Source organism: Symphalangus syndactylus, chromosome 22 (assembly GCF_028878055.3).
Source record: "Symphalangus syndactylus isolate Jambi chromosome 22, NHGRI_mSymSyn1-v2.1_pri, whole genome shotgun sequence".
NCBI classification, from domain to species: domain Eukaryota; kingdom Metazoa; phylum Chordata; class Mammalia; order Primates; family Hylobatidae; genus Symphalangus; species Symphalangus syndactylus.
This window is the reverse complement of record NC_072444.2, coordinates 25,129,795-25,144,658: the sequence shown is the minus strand read 5'-3', so window position 1 is coordinate 25,144,658 and position 14,864 is coordinate 25,129,795. Positions and strand designations below refer to the sequence as shown.

The window sequence follows — 14,864 nt, the reverse complement described above, 5'->3', positions numbered from 1 at the left end:
GTCCCAACAGCCCGCTTCCTGGAATATTAGCCAGGCAGGATACGCCCTGGGCGACAGAAACTCCAGCTTTTGCCAGCGGCCCCCAGGTATTGCCTGGGCGGTGGCGGGAGTCTGGAGCTTGGCTGAAGGCGTGAGCTGCGGACGCCGTTTCCTAGCAACCGAGCGGCGGTCACGTGACCCGCTCCAGCCCGCTTCACGTGGTCTTGAGCGGCGCTGGGGTTGGAGTCGCCGCAACGGGCGGGGCGGGGCGGGGCGGGGCGGGGCGGGGCGGGGCGGGGCGGGGCGGGGCTGGGCAAGTTTGTTCCCGGACTTCGGAGCCCAGGAGCCCCCGCGGCTGCCGCGCAGGTGCCCTCGGCCTGGGTCGGGATGGAGCTGCCTGCTGTGAACCTGAAGGTGGCGACGGGCTGGGGGGAGGGTCCCCTTTGCGGGGGGAGGTGGGACGTTTGCATTTTCCAGGAAGGTGGGAGGAAGGACCGGGAGTTTTGGGGAAAGAGGGATGGTAGGGAGGAAGGGAAGGTACAGACCCCACGCGAGAAGGAGGTGGGCAGGCAGGCCACAGCAGGGAGAGTGATCCAGGCACAGGCCAGCAGGGCGACGCAGAGGGGCCGTTGGAGGTGGCAGCGGAGGGCAAGGGCCGCCCCCTCCCGGACTCAGACCCTCCAGCGGTTAGCGCTGGTCCCAGCATTGCTGTTGCCTGCACGCCCAGAATTCCCCTGGAGGAGGAGGAAGGTGCGCGGGAGGGGCTTGTAGGCGGCTCACCTCCCCCGCGCGGGGGTCAGGGACTGGGCTTGCCCCCTGGGTCCCAGCACCGTTCTAGGAGCCTCCTTGTTTGCTAAGTCGGGTTAAGGAAATCAGATGTTCCCAAGCAGTTGGTTTTATAAAGTTTACACATCCAGCGCCCTTATTTCATAATCAAGAAGCACGAACTCCAACAGAAATTACTTAAAAGCAGAAAACCCCAACTTTGTGCACTGGGAAAAACGCTGCAGGGCTTCCTGTGGTGTCTTCATTTCCTGAGCCGTGAGCTCAGTCCGGGTCTGGGTGCCAGCGGCTGTTCTTTTTCTCCCCGCCCAGCCCCGCCGCCCACGTGTCTGGGCTCCATTTGCATTAGAGGGGCTAGGGGCTTTAGCTGGTCAGGCAGGTGTGGACCTTGGACCAAACCGGCCATTTTGGGTCTTAGTGCAGCCTCCTTTGAGGCAATATCCAGGAATGTCCTCTTACTCATGAATGACAACGCATTTAGCTCCCTGTTGGTGTCTGGGACTAAATGGAACCTGAGAAATAGATGGTTACAAAACAATGGCTTAATACACTTTATTATTACACAACATCTGTGCTATGACTTGCCATGGGCACGTTTCCCTTCTTAATCATACTTGCTTCAGCAAACCTTCCTGAAGCTTCCAGTCAACGGTGGTGGGGAGACATGGCTGGAGCAAGGGAATGGGCTTGGATGGAACGTTCAGCTGGGAAGAAATTTACGTGACAGCAACCGAGGTTTGTTGGTATCAATATGCAGTCTATTCCAGGCAATGTGGGGTTAACACCAACTGCCTTTTCTCTGATGAGGGATTTGCTTAAAATAATTGCTGACAGAGGATCAGGTGAGGGCAGTGGGAGGGACAGAGCTCTAATTTATTGGCTTCTGTGGTGTGCCAGGTTATTTAATCACGGCAGCCTTATGAGAAAGCTGATATGGTCATCTTTTTACAGATGAGCAAACTTCAGCTTGGACTGGGTAAATTGCCAAGGTCCCACAGGGGATAAGTGGCAGTATCAGGATTTGAACCCATAGGGATCAGACTCCAGGGCCAGGTCCTTTCTGGGGTACCAGCTTAGTTAGGGCTGACTTTAACGTTGGCTTTTTCTGTCCTTTGGGAGGGCTTAGTCTCTTTGGGGCTTTTTCTGAGCAACTTTTTGGGCCTGACAGGCTAAGAGCATCCACAGGTATGAGCTATGCTGGCTTTCGGTACCCAGGATGAAAAGGCTGGTCCTCCCCTTGACTTGGCAAACAAGACCCCAGTCTCCAAGGGTGTTAGCCGCTACCAGTCAGAGACAACAAAGTGCCGGGAGGCCCTGAGGGGTCAGGGTTGCCAGGTCATGTATAGGAGATCCAGGTGAATTTCAATTTCAGATCAACAACGAACAGTTTTTTAGTATGTCTCAGGCAATAGGTGGGATATATTAACAAATTATTCATGATCTGATACTGGAAATTAACTGGGTGTTCTGTATTTTTGTTTGCTGAATCTGGCCACCCTGTGGAGGGCAGCTGTTGACTCCTTGCTTGCAGGCACTTAGGGGATGTTCTGAGTTCAGAGCCCTTCAGGAGGTGTGGCCTGCACTCCCTCCCCACTCCCTCATTTGTATATTCCTTGGGCAAAGGCTGAGTGCCTGCTTCTGCCCAGCTCAGCCAGAGTGGGCAGTGGTGCCAGGTGAGAAGAAACAGCTGCCCCAGGCCCTTTGCACAAAGGGCAGCTCCTGACCAAGCCCTGTCCATGTCTCTTGAAGCCAGGTCCTGAGCTGCAAGAATGACATTGTGATGAGCTTAGAAAGGACTGGACTTGGGTACAGAGGTCTTGTGGGAAGAAGACCTTGGGAGGAGGATCTGGTGGTCTAGGAGGTAGTCGTGTAGCATTAGGGTTAAGAACTCTGTAATGAGGACTGCTGGGATGGAGGGCCGACTTCCTGACCGGCACTGTGTGGAGCGCTTCCCACACCTCCCCACCTCCCTGTACCACTGGATCCACGCAACAACACTGAATCAGGCATTACTGCCCTGCTTTGCAGAAGAGCAAACAGCTGTTCTGAGAGGTCAGGTGACTTGCCTAAGGTCACTAGGTTCTAAAGTCATGGAGCCAGGATCAGATCCACCTGTTCGCTTCCAGTACCCACGAAGTTAACCGCTGCATGACTCTGCCTCCTATCCGTGGCAGCCCTGACTGGTGTCCCTGGGCCCCGGCCACCCTGGGGGATCTCACTAGCACATATAACGGGCCACCAAGTGTTTGCACAGGACTGGTAGAAGTATATTCCATTTCTGGGAAGTCCTACCCCGCCATGGGTCCTCTAGTGGCAAACAAAGGGTTTAAGTCTTGGTCTGCATGCCCCGTTGGTTTCTCTTCAGCCTTTCCTTCTCCAAGTTAGACTTCCTCATTTCCATCCACCCTCTACGGCTCTTCGAGATCCTAACGGTGTAGCACAGTGGACAGAGCACAGGCTTTGGGGGCAGGCAGGTCTGCATTCAAGGTCTTGAGTAGGTTTCTGTGTGACCTTGAGTAGGTTTCTGAACTCTCTCAGTATCTATTTCTTCATTGTAAAAAGAAGATAAATACAGTCCCTACCTCCTAGGAAGATGGATCCATGGTCCAGGACATAGTCTAGAATTAGGGTTACAAATTCAGGCTGGGCCAGGCGTGGTGGCTCACAACTGTAATCCTAGCACTTTTGGAGACCAGGCATGTGGATCATTTGAGGTCAGGAGTTCGAGACCAGCCTGGCCAACATGATGTAACCCCACCTCTACTAAAAATACAAAAATTAGCCGGGTGTGGTGGTGCTCGCTTGTAGTCCCAGCTACTCAGGAGGTGGAGGCACCGAGGATCACTTGAACACGGGAGGCAGAGGTTGCAGTGAGCCGAGATCCACTGCACTCCAGCCTGGGCGACAGAGCAAGACTCTGTCTCAAAAAACAAAAACTCCGGCTGAATAGATCGATTCTGACATTTGTGTCTGGGCTCTGTTGTTTATAAGCTTTATGAATTGGGCCAATTTACTTAATCTCTCAGAGCCTCAGTTCTACCCCATACAGTTACACGGATGACAAGAGTTAGGTGCAGTGCAGTGTAGATGCATGGCAGGCAGGTGCTTGTCAGTAGCAGGAGTTGCTGCTGTCGTTGATGACACAGGATCCCTGCCCCACATAGGTATTTAACAGCTAGTAAACGGATACTTACAGTGACCGTCCAGATAGATGCTTGTCTCTGGCAGTTGAGGCACCCCGTGGGACAAATGGGTACTGCCTCCGTTTTGCAGAAAGGAGCCTGAGGCCTTGGTGCCTGGACCAGCACCCTGGTCTCCTGTTCCAACATAGCATCCTGGGGCCCTCTGCTGCCTTCGCCCATTGACCCCTGTCTAGGAAAGAGCTGGGCGGCCTCCCCTGGGCTGAGCACTGTAGTGAGAGTCCAGGGGCTCAGGTCCGTCCTTCCTGCCCAGCTGGGAAAGGTCCTGTCCTGGCCCTGCCACCCATTTAGCTCAGGTTCCTCCCCTGCTTCCAGCTTCTCTTTCAGGCACTACCTGAGAATCCTGTGTCTCTTTGGCTACCAGGAAGCTCCCCCAGGGCCAGCAGACAGTAATTTTGTCCCGACAGTTACTGGCCCCTCTTTCCCTGGGCTGCCAGGAAGTGCAGGGCCCGTTTGGCTCAGTTTCTCCCTGGAGCCTTCCTGCACATTAAGGCCTCTCTGGGTGTCCTCCTGTTACACAGATGAAGAAACTGAGGCAGGGGAGGCTTAGGCTTCCGGATGTTTCTTTTCCCAGGGGTTTAAAGGAGCAAATGGTGCTTTCTCCATATTTATCAAACCAAAGTGATGTCACGCAGAGGAGACTGTGTGTGTTCTAAGGATCTGCAGTATTTCCAGGTTACGTTGTTTTCTTCTCTAACAGAGATGGCAGAGGTGTGGACCCAGCTGCGTGTTCACTCTGTTACAGGCCCTTCCGGCGCTAGGAAAGGTCTTTATCTCACAGGTTGTAAGCATGACCCTTAGGATCAGAGGCCCCCCTGGGACTCAGCCTTTCATGCTGCCATTCTCTCCGGAATAATCCAGGGCTCTGCAGGGCCCATTTATTAAAGACCTACTATGTGTACAGTCTAGGCATAGGAGCCAGAGCATTGAAAATGAAGATCATTTCCAAAACAAGCCCAGAGTGGGAAGAGCTGGGTGTCAATTTTGGGGAGGAAAGGAGTGATGGGAGCTACCTCCCCTCTGTCTCTTTCCTCGGTGTCTTCTTTAAAAGCTAGATGTTGGGACCACTGTGGCTGACTGTGTGGTGTGGCCCTGAGCAAGTTCCTGTCTGTGGTCCAGGGTTTACTATCAGTTGGAGGGGACAGTGGTTAGCTCTGAAGATAAAGATCAGAATCGTCCTCATGCCCAACCCTGCCTGCCCCCAACTTCCTGTCCCTCCCTCCTCCACTCCCCTCCCCTCACCTTCCACTCCAGCCACACTGGCTTCTGTTCAGTTTCCAGAAAGTTCCATGCCCCTCTTCTGCCACAGAGCCTTTGTGAGTGCCGCCTCTCCTGCTCAAAATGCTCTTCTTCCCCCTCTGCTTCCCCCATCCCTTCCTCAGAGAAGCCCCTGACCACCCCAGCCTCCCTGCTGTTCAATCAGGTGCCCTTTCCCTTGCTATAGCTTTCCTTCAGAATGAGGGTTCACTGCACCTCCATTCCTGGGGCAGAGTACCTGGTTAGCGATGTCAGTACTGAGAGCACAGCTCCGAATCTGCTGTGCACACCTCTGACTCCCCAGGGTGGATGAAAAGCAGGTGCCAGTGATGCTGGGTGACACTAAATGTTTAAGAAACTTAACACCATTTATCACTTCAAGCCCCTGGGGATTTAAATCCATGGACGACTACACCTCTCTTGCCTCAGTTTCCCCATCTTTGTAATGGGGAGAGGCCTAATGGCTGGACAGCACAGCCTGGGTCTGAGTCCTGGCTCTGCCACTGGCCTGCTCTGTGACCTTGGGCAAGTTACTTCCTTCTGAGCCTCAGTTTTCTCAGCTGTAAAATGGGGATAATAAGACCTCAGAGGATTGTAAGGATTTAGTGCATTTATATACAGAAAGCACTTAGAATGGCACCTAGCACATAGGAAGCGCTCAATAGTAGATGAAGGTAGGTGAGGTGATGGGGAAGATTCCTTCTAGAGCTAGCCTTCTGTAACACACTACTCAGCCTGGTCAGAGTCTCGAGGTCTTCTTAAAGTTGGGTGCATCAGTCCTTACAGAATTATTTTCCTAGTCTCTTGGAGCTGGGAGAGGAATTTCTTTTGGGCCACAGAGCCAGGCCCCTTGTGGTTCACTCTGGCCCTGGGCCCTGGAGGTGAAGGTGAAGTATCTCAGCCGCCAGCTCTGGATTCGATCTGCCCCCATGTATGGACCTTTCTCACAAGCCCAAACAGTTCCCAGCTGAAGGCCTGCGCCCCCAGCGGGGAGGTTGGGTGCACTGGTTTTGGAGGCGAGTTTGAAATTTAATTCCAGTTTTGCCACTTGCTACCTGTGGAGTCTTAATCAACATAATTTATCTCTGAGTCTTGTTTTCTCATCTGTGAAATGGGAATAATAGTATCTGTTCCAGACGCTGCTGTGAGGTCCAGATAAGGTCATGTGAGACGGTTGGCATAGGGCCTGGCACATAGTTGGTGAGTGGTCAAGAGTAACTCTTCTAGAAATGCTTTTTCCTCCTCTGCCAGAGTGAGTTTGTCTGTCTTTTCTTTCTTTTCCTTTCTTTCCTTTCTTTCCCTTCCTTCCTTCCTTCTTTCCTTCCTTTTCTTTCTTCTTTCTCTCTTCCTTCTCTTTCTCTTTCTTTCTTTTCTTTCTTTCCTTCCTTTCTCTTTCTGGCAAGATCTTGCTCTGTCCCCCAGGCCGTAGTGCAGTGGCGCAATCTTGGCTCACTGCATACTGGACCTCACTGGCTCAAGTGATTCTCCCACCTCAGCCCCCCAAGTAGCTGGGGCTATAGGTGTACTCCACCATGCCTGGCTAATTTTTTGATTTTTTGTAGAGATAGGGTCTTACTTTGTTGGCCAGGTTGTTCTCGAACTCCTGGGCTCAAGCAGTCTTCTCCCTCCACCTCCTAAAGTGTTGGGATTACAGGCGTGAGCCACCAGACCTGGCCCAGAGTTCTTTTTTGCAGGTGGTGAGGGCTCCTTCTGCCCTTCCACCCAGGCCAGAAACCCTGGCCTTCTTCGCAAACCTTGCCCGTGTCTGCGCCAGGACGCTGCCTCTGCCCCAGGCATGTGGCATCTCTCCCTTCCAGCCTGACCCCTCAATCCCTTGAGTAAACTTCTTCTAGGGCCCTCATTGACCACCAGGCCCGTTGAAGCTCCCAATTTGGGGCTCCTGGTCTCCCAAAGTCTCTGTTCTACCCCGCCCCAACCTCAAGTTATCTCCATGCCCACCGCCACCCATGCAGGGCCTGGGGCTTGGCCCCACCTTTGCTTGGCCGAGTCCCGCTCATACATTGTGCTCAGCCTGGGTCGTTTCCCTTTGGAAGCTCTTGCTGCAGCTGCCTGCCCTCCCGAGGCATCTTTTTTTTTTTTTTTTGAGATGGAGTCTCACTCTGTCACCCAAACTGGAGTGCTGTGGCCCAATCTGGGCTCACTGCAACCTCTGCCTCCCAGGTTCAAGCAATTTTCATGCCTCAACTTCCAGAGTAGCTGGGATTACAGGTGCCCACCACCATGCCCAGCTAATTTTTGTCTTTTTAGTAGAGACAGGGTTTCACCATGTTAGCTAGGCTGGTCTCGAACTCCTGACCTCAATTGATCCACCTGCCTTGGCCTCCCAAAGTGCTGGGATTACAGGCGTGAGCCACCGCGCCCAGCCCATCTGCCCTTTTTCTTTTTTCTTTTTTTTTTTTTTGAGACGGAGTTTTGTTCTTGTCACCCAGGCTAGAGTACAATGGCACGACCTCGGCTCACTGCAACCTCTGCCTCCTGGGTTCAAGCGATTCTCCTGCCTCAGCCTCCTGAGTAGCTGGGATTACAGGCATGTGCCACCATGCCCGGCTAATTTTGTATTTTTAGTAGAAACGGGTTTTCTCCATGTTGGTCAGGCTGATCTTGAACTCCCGACCTCAGGTGATCTGCCCACCTCAGCCTCCCAAAGTGCTGGGATTACAGGCGTGAGCCACCGCGCCCCGCCTCCATCTGCCCTTTTTCTATGTGCTTTCCAGTCAGGGCCTTGTTGATGTCCCGGAGTACAGACCAGTTCCAGGGGAGGAGGCTGTTATTTTAAGGACACAGAGGACATTAAAAAGGATAAAATATTGTAGCCGGGTGCAGTGGCTCCTGCCTGTAATCCCAGCACTTTGGAAGACCAAGGTGAGTAGATTGCTTGAGCCCAGGAATTTGAGACTAGCCTGGTTAACATAGGAAGACCTTGTCTCTACAAAAAAATAAAAATTAGCTGGGCGTGGTGGTACACACCTGTAGTCCCAGCTACTGGGGAGGCTGAAGCAGGAGGATCACTTAAGCCCAGGAGTTCGAGGCTGCAGTGAGCTGTGATGGTGCCACTGAACTCCAGCCTGACCCACAGAGCAAGACCCTGTCTCAAAATTTAAAAAGAAAATGTAGAATATTGCAGAAATCCAGAAAAATAGCCAGGGGGATTTTGTTGTTGTTGTTTTTCCTTACTATAAGGCATACCAAGCTATCTCCCTGTAGAAAAGTCTCAGTGGTGTCTCTCACTGTACTTGGCGTGAAGCCCACACTCCCTTCCGAGGCCCTCAGGCCCCCCTACCTGTCCCTAGCCCTCCCTTTGCCCGCTCTCTCCAGCCACAACAGCTGCTTTCCCCTCTGCCCCCCACAGTGCCCCAGCTCCAGTGTCCCAAGAAATCACCCTCACGTGAGCCTCCACCGATCCGCTTCCCATCGAGGCCTCTTCTGATTTCAGAGCAGATTCCCTGCATTCCACAAAGAGCCTCCCGCCCTTGTGTTACAGGAAAGGGGTCCCGATCCAGACCCCAAGAGAGGGTTCTCGCATCTCACACAAGAAAGAATTCAGGGCGAGTCCATAAAGTGAAAGCAAGTGTATTAAGAAAGTAAAGGAATAAAAGAATGGCTACTCCATAGGCAGAGCATCCCTGAGGGCTGCTGGTTGCCCTTTTTTTTTTTTTTTTAGTTAATTAATTAATTTATGTATTTGTTTTTGAGACAGAGTTTCACTCTTGTCGCCCAGGCTGGATCGGCTCACTGCAACCTCCACCTCCCAGGTTCAAGCAATTCTCCTGTCTCAGCCTCCTGAGTAGCTGGGATTACGGGCATGCACCACCATGCCTGGCTAATTTTTGTATTTTTTAGTAGAGATGGGGCTTCACCATATTAGCCAGGCTGGTTCTGCACTCCTGACCTCGGGTGATCCACCCGTCTCAGCCTCCCAAAATGCTGGGATTACAGGTGTGAGCCACCACGCCCAGCCTGCTTGCCCATTTTTATAGTTATTTCTTGATAATATGCTAACCAAGGGATGGATTATTCATGCCTCCCCTTTTTAGACCATATAGGGTAAGTTTCTGACATTGCCATGGCATTTGTAAACTGTCACGGTGCTGGTGGGAGTGTAGCAGTGAGGATGACCGGAGGTTACTCTCGTGGCCGTCTTGATTTGGGTGGGTTTTAGCTGGCTTCTTTACTGTAACCCGTTTTGTCAGCAAGGTCTTTATGACCTGTACCTTGTGCTGACCTCCTATCATCCTGTAATGCCTTAACCATCTGGGAATGCAGCCCACTAGGTTTCAGCCTTATTTCACCCAGCTCCTATTCAAGATGGAATTGCTCTGGTTCGTACGCCTCTGATGCTTGGAAGGGGTGTGGGTGTCAGCTGCCCCATGGGTGGGGTGAAGGCATGAAGCAGCCCCTCCCTGGCCTGGCCTGCTTTCTTCCTCCTCCTTCACTCCTGGGCCACCTGCAGTTGCTGGTGTGCCTTTTCAGCAGACATTACTGAGGCCCTCAGAGGTGCTGGGCATGGGGGCCTCCTGTGTTTTCTGCACCCGACGCTTTCCTGCCCCTGTGGTGGTCATGTTCACAGACCTCTTCTCCCGCCCTTGTTGTGCCACAGGTGATTCTCCTAGGTCACTGGCTGCTGACAACCTGGTAAGTGACTCTGTGGGTATCTGTGTGTCTCCTGCGGTCTCAGGGTCTGTGTCAGCCGGGTCAGGTCCTGGTTCTGCCATGTTTTAGCCAGGTTACTTTGGGCCAAACAGCTCTGCCTCTCCGGGTCTTGATTTCCATCTGTACAATAGGCATAAGGATTGCACACCCTGCAGGAGCTGGGAGGGAGACGTGGAAGTGCTCATCAGAGCTCCCCAGGGCCTGCCCACAGTGAGGCCTCAGCACTGCAGCTTGATTTTCACCTTTACCATCTCTTTTAATCTGTTGAGCTTCTGGAGACATTTCTCTGCTAAACCAAGATTGGAAACCATTGAGCTCACCTGTGCATTTTGCAAACTTCGAAGTGCAGCGCACAGGGCAACAGCTGTGAGTAATGTGAACCGTAACCATCATGGTTCACGACCTTGAGAAGCAGGGCCAAAATACAGATTTCTTAGTCACGCTTCCCCAAGATTCTGAGTTGGTGATTCTGGGCTGGGACCCAGGCACCTGCTTTCTTAAAAGCAAAAGATAAGATGGTTTATTCAAAGACCTATTGAACCGAATGGCACTCCACACCTGCCTTGCACATGTCTTCTGCACGCTACACTTCAGTGAATGTCCTATAAATCTAGGAAGCGCCCACTGCATGCAGGGGAAGGCAAGGCCCAGTGGGTTTGGTAATAAACGAGGTAGACTCAGTCCCTGTCCTCCTGAGTCTTCCTTGCAGCACAGCAGGGTGAGCAAGAGCATGGCCTCTCCAGCCAGACTCCAAATCCCAGCCCCACTGCTCCGCAACTGTGTGACCTTGGGCAAGTTACTTAACCTCTTTATGTCTCAGTTTCCTCATCTCTAATGTGAGGATAACAATAATACTTCCTTCCTATGGTTATTAACGTAAACGTACATAAATGAGTTAATTTAAAACAGAACCATGCTAGGTACTAGCAAGTGATCTGTGTTCACTATGATTTTGATTGGATTGACAAGTAAGTCAACAATGTCAGTAGCAATACCCTAAAAATAGGATAGGGTGGGCCTTGTGTTAGGAAAGTGACAGAGTTGTACTTAGCACCGGTGGGCGAGGGAAGGAGTCTCAGGGTGAACATTCGAGTCTCAGGGTGAATGACAAAAGGGGGTCCAGGTGTCAGAGTAGAGGGTGCCCGCCTCACAGGGCAGTGGCTGGGAGGTCAGTAGGGCGGGGCGGTGTCCGGGATCCCACAGGCCCCTTAGGCCCTGGTGAAGAGTCTGCATTTTATTCCAAATGGGACAGAAAACTGTTGGAGGATTTTTAGCAGAGAAGTGACAGCATCTGACTACATTACCGGTTGCTGTTTAGAGAACAGAGTGGCAGTCAGGACGCTGGCACAGGGTGGCTGCGGCTGTCATCTGGCAGGAGAGGGAGGTGCTTTGGATCTACAGGGACACAGCCAGATCCAGGGTCTGGGTGGGAGGCAGAGCCCGCGGGATTTGCTGGCACACAGCTGGGTGGCCTCGAAGACTATGGTGTGTTCTGGGAGGAGGCCCTGAGACCCCGGAGCAGGAGGGAGGTGACCTGCGGGGTGGTGTCCGCCTGACGGGACTGAGCTACCTCTTCCTACAGGGGCTGCATTGTATTCTCAGGCTCCTATGCCTGGGCCAACTTCACCATCCTGGCCTTGGGCGTGTGGGCTGTGGCTCAGCGGGACTCCATCGACGCCATAAGCATGGTGAGCCAGGGTGGGGGAGAGGCGGCAGGGTGAGGGGCCGCAGCACAGGGCAAGACATAGCCTGGCTCTGCTACCCCGTCCCATCCCAATCTTCCCCCTCTTCCTTGGCTGCCACTTCCCATTGTCTAAAGCCTGTTCATCAGCCTCCTGGGCTCCGGCCCATGCCTGTCTTCAGGAGCCCAGCCTGCTGCTGCTCTTATCTGGCTTAGAGAACCCCAAGTCTGCCATTATCTCCCTGAGGAAAGCCATGGGGTGGGTCCCACCAGTGCCTCAGATTAGCCACTTCTCAAGAGCAGTGGAACATGCCCTGTAACCTCCCTCTGTGGCTCTCTTTTAGGGGAGGGGATATTGCTGGGAGACCCAGCCAAGAGGGCATTCCACTACTTTAGGAAGTAGAGGTGACCCTGCCCCACCGAAACCTCCCACAGGGGGAGCTTCTCAGCACCCACCGAGCCCCGTGGGGCAGTGAGTGCTCCCACACGGGCTCTTCAAGCCGAGGCCAGGGCCTCAGGATGACTGAGAAGAGATTTTCTTTGTGTTGGAGAAGGACTGGGTGAACTCCAAGGAACCTTCCTCTATGGAGGTTCTAGAGCCAAGTCTTGTGCCCATCATGGCCTTAGAGGCGACGGGAAATGGGTGGGGAGGGAGGCTCTGGTGGAACCGAAACCTGGGCCCCCGGCATCCCTGCCCCCAGACTGCAGTCTCAGCCAGCGGCTCCCCAACAGGCCTGCCTGCTTGCTTGATCTGTTTTCCAGCAAGCCCCAAGGACGCAGCGGGGCATGAAACAGCTTCCCATCCGGTATATGGTGGGGCAGCCACGGAGCGTGGTGGGGGTGTTGTGCTCATCAGTGTGGTGTGTCTTGCAGTTTCTTGGTGGCTTGCTGGCCACCATCTTCTTGGACATCGTGCACATCAGCATCTTCTACCCGCGGGTCAGCCTCACGGACACGGGCCGCTTTGGTGCGGGTATGGCCATCCTCAGCCTGCTGCTCAAGCCGCTCTCCTGCTGCTTCGTCTACCACATGTACCGGGAGCGCGGGGGTGAGCTCCTGGTCCACACTGGTGAGGCCACCACCTCCAGCCAGCTCCCCACCGCTCCCGTCTGTCCCTTGCCTGGCCTCCAGCCTCTCCCTCAGTGAGCCAGCCTTGCCCCATGGGGCCAGTGCTCAAGGTGCAGGGAGAGTGTGGCATGGGTGCTCTGTACCAAGGTGGACAGGTCCAAGCTCCTAGTCTCTGCTGCAGGAGCCCAGGGGCCCCCTGGTTGTCCTGGTCTGCCATGACCTTCTTCTGCTGTGAAGCTGAGGCTGGGCCCTTCTCTCAGCCCAGAGCACAGGAACAGCTGGGGGTACCATTTAGTTCCCAGGGGCAGCCCTGGGCTGTCTCCATCCTGAGGGCCACGGGCACCTACAGGTCTCCTCTCTGTTCTCACTGGGGCTCATCACTAGAACCACATTTCCTGCCACATGGGGTCTTCCTTCTCCTGCTGCAGAGACTGCTAGGTGGCCAGGGCAGAGCCCGCGCCAGTGTAGGCTGTGGGAGCCTCAGTGAAGACAGCCCTGAACAGGGGGCACTTTCCCTGCCCACCGGCCCCTCCCCACTCACCCGGCCTTACACCTGCCCTCTCCCACACCCTCTGTGAACTCCTGTACCCCTTCTCCTGGTGGCCGAGCCATTTGCCTGCTCTCTGACACCTCTCTCTCTTCCTTTCTCTCTCTCTTTGAGAGGAGTGGAGGGAGGTGGTGGGGTGTGGCCTTCTGCCTTTCACTCCTGAGATGAGATGCCCCAGGTGGCCTGTGACTGCCACCAGCTGGTTGAGGGTGGGAATGGCCTGGGGCTGCCCACAGTGGCTGACCTCAGCACTGCCTGGGCCTGCCCCCAGGTGATGGGTGCCAGAATGTTTCTCCCATTGGACAGATAAGGAAACTGAGGCCCACATCCTTTGGGACTTATTCAGGGTCCCAGGATGAATGTACAGAGTAGGGGATGGGAGTGAGGCATGTGGGGTACTCGGAGCCCTACAGCCCTGCCTTGGACCCAGCCCCGGCCTCCAAGGCCATCTGGATATGGTAATGTGGTGTCCTTGTACCTGGGAGGGGAGCTGGAGAGGAGTGTGTGGGCCCTGGGCTGGTGTCCCTCTGCCCAGGTTCCTAAGCACGTGCTGCCTGGGGAAGCCCACGGCACAGGGGCCAGGAGCCTGGCTTTGGACTCGGCTGCCTAGGCGTGGGTCCCAGCATCATCAGCTTTGAGCTGTGTGATCTCGGGCAAGTCACTTCATCCCTTTGACCCACAGTTTCCTCATCTGTAAAGTGGGGACAGTAAAAATACCTGCTGCACAGGGATACGGCAGGATTGATTGAATAATACATGCTAAAGGTTTAGGGCCTGGGGCTGCTGCCTCTGTCTCTGTGCATGGTGTCAGGATACCCAGCCCGAGGGTGGCAGGGGTGGATCTTGGGTTGGACTCAGCTGAATGTCCGGAGTTCTCACCCTTCATTTTTCTTTTCCACCATGTCCCCTGTCACCCAGGTTTCCTTGGGTCTTCTCAGGACCATAGTGCCTACCAGACGATTGACTCAGCAGAGGCGCCCGCAGATCCCTTTGCAGTCCCAGAGGGCAGGGGTCAAGATGCCCGAGGGTACTGAAGCCAGCCACGCTGCGCCCGGCCCTGCCCCGGGCCTTCCTCGTGCCTGGGAGGTCATTCTAGGGATGCTCCTGACCTCCGTCTCTTGGACCTAAGATGGAATGTGTCCCCAGCTCAGGGATTGCCTGAACCAAGAGGCCAGGAGCCCCCATGGGCCGCCCAGTGCCATGCACACTCCTGTCCCGAACCCCCTGAGGCCTCCCTTCCCTTCAGGGCACCCGCTGGTTCCCAGGCTGGAACCATGGTCTCTCTTTACCTCCTACCCCATCGTGGCACCACAGAGGCCCTCAGCCGAGTCCTGCCTGAGTGTTGCAAGCTCAGGCCTTTAAGGACCGCTGATGCCCCCTCAGGCCTCCCCCAAGTTTGTTGGGCTTCGGTGGAAGCCCTGAGAGCTTCAGGTCCTGCTCAGCCCGAGGAGCAGTCTGGCATGGGAGCGAGGCCCCATCCTTCTCACTGCCTGGTCACATGGTGCCTAGGGATGCAGGGCTGGAGGCCAGAGGTGTCAGCAACATTGTGACCCACCACAACCTCCAGCCTCCCTTTTCAGACCCACAGCATTAAAGTTTGGGGAATTCTGTAGATGGGCTGTGTTTTGAGCCACTTTCAATCTCCTGGCTGGGCTGGGGCCTGGCCTTGTTCCTGGGA

The 14,864-nt window shown here is 54.4% G+C and overlaps 1 protein-coding gene across 3 annotated transcripts; it reads left to right on the top strand.

The window, feature by feature from the left end:
* The first annotated feature begins 277 nt into the window (after nucleotides 1-277).
* Nucleotides 278-14,800, top strand: AGTRAP (angiotensin II receptor associated protein). Of its 3 annotated transcripts, XM_055262687.2 has the most exons (6): nucleotides 289-393; nucleotides 9,838-9,872; nucleotides 10,160-10,256; nucleotides 11,473-11,578; nucleotides 12,445-12,619; nucleotides 14,105-14,800. In XM_055262687.2, the coding sequence occupies exons 1-6, from the start codon at nucleotides 367-369 to the stop codon at nucleotides 14,130-14,132; spliced, it is 468 nt and encodes a 155-aa protein (XP_055118662.1). In that variant the 5' UTR covers nucleotides 289-366; the 3' UTR covers nucleotides 14,133-14,800. The 3 variants fall into 3 exon arrangements, with proteins under 3 accessions (XP_055118660.1, XP_055118662.1, XP_055118663.1); XM_055262685.2 differs by lacking the exon at nucleotides 10,160-10,256 and having other exon boundaries at nucleotides 278-393; nucleotides 12,445-12,640; XM_055262688.2 differs by lacking the exon at nucleotides 10,160-10,256.
* Nucleotides 14,801-14,864: the final 64 nt, after the last annotated feature.

Bases quoted from the DNA above. Each gene is read 5' to 3' on its own strand.
- AGTRAP (XM_055262685.2), top strand. From the start codon at position 367: ATGGAGCTGCCTGCTGTGAACCTGAAG. The intron at 9,873-11,472 runs GTAAGTGACTCT...CTCTTCCTACAG, and splicing joins CACTGGCTGCTGACAACCTG to GGGCTGCATTGTATTCTCAG. The intron at 12,641-14,104 runs GTGAGGCCACCA...CCTGTCACCCAG, and splicing joins TGAGCTCCTGGTCCACACTG to GTTTCCTTGGGTCTTCTCAG.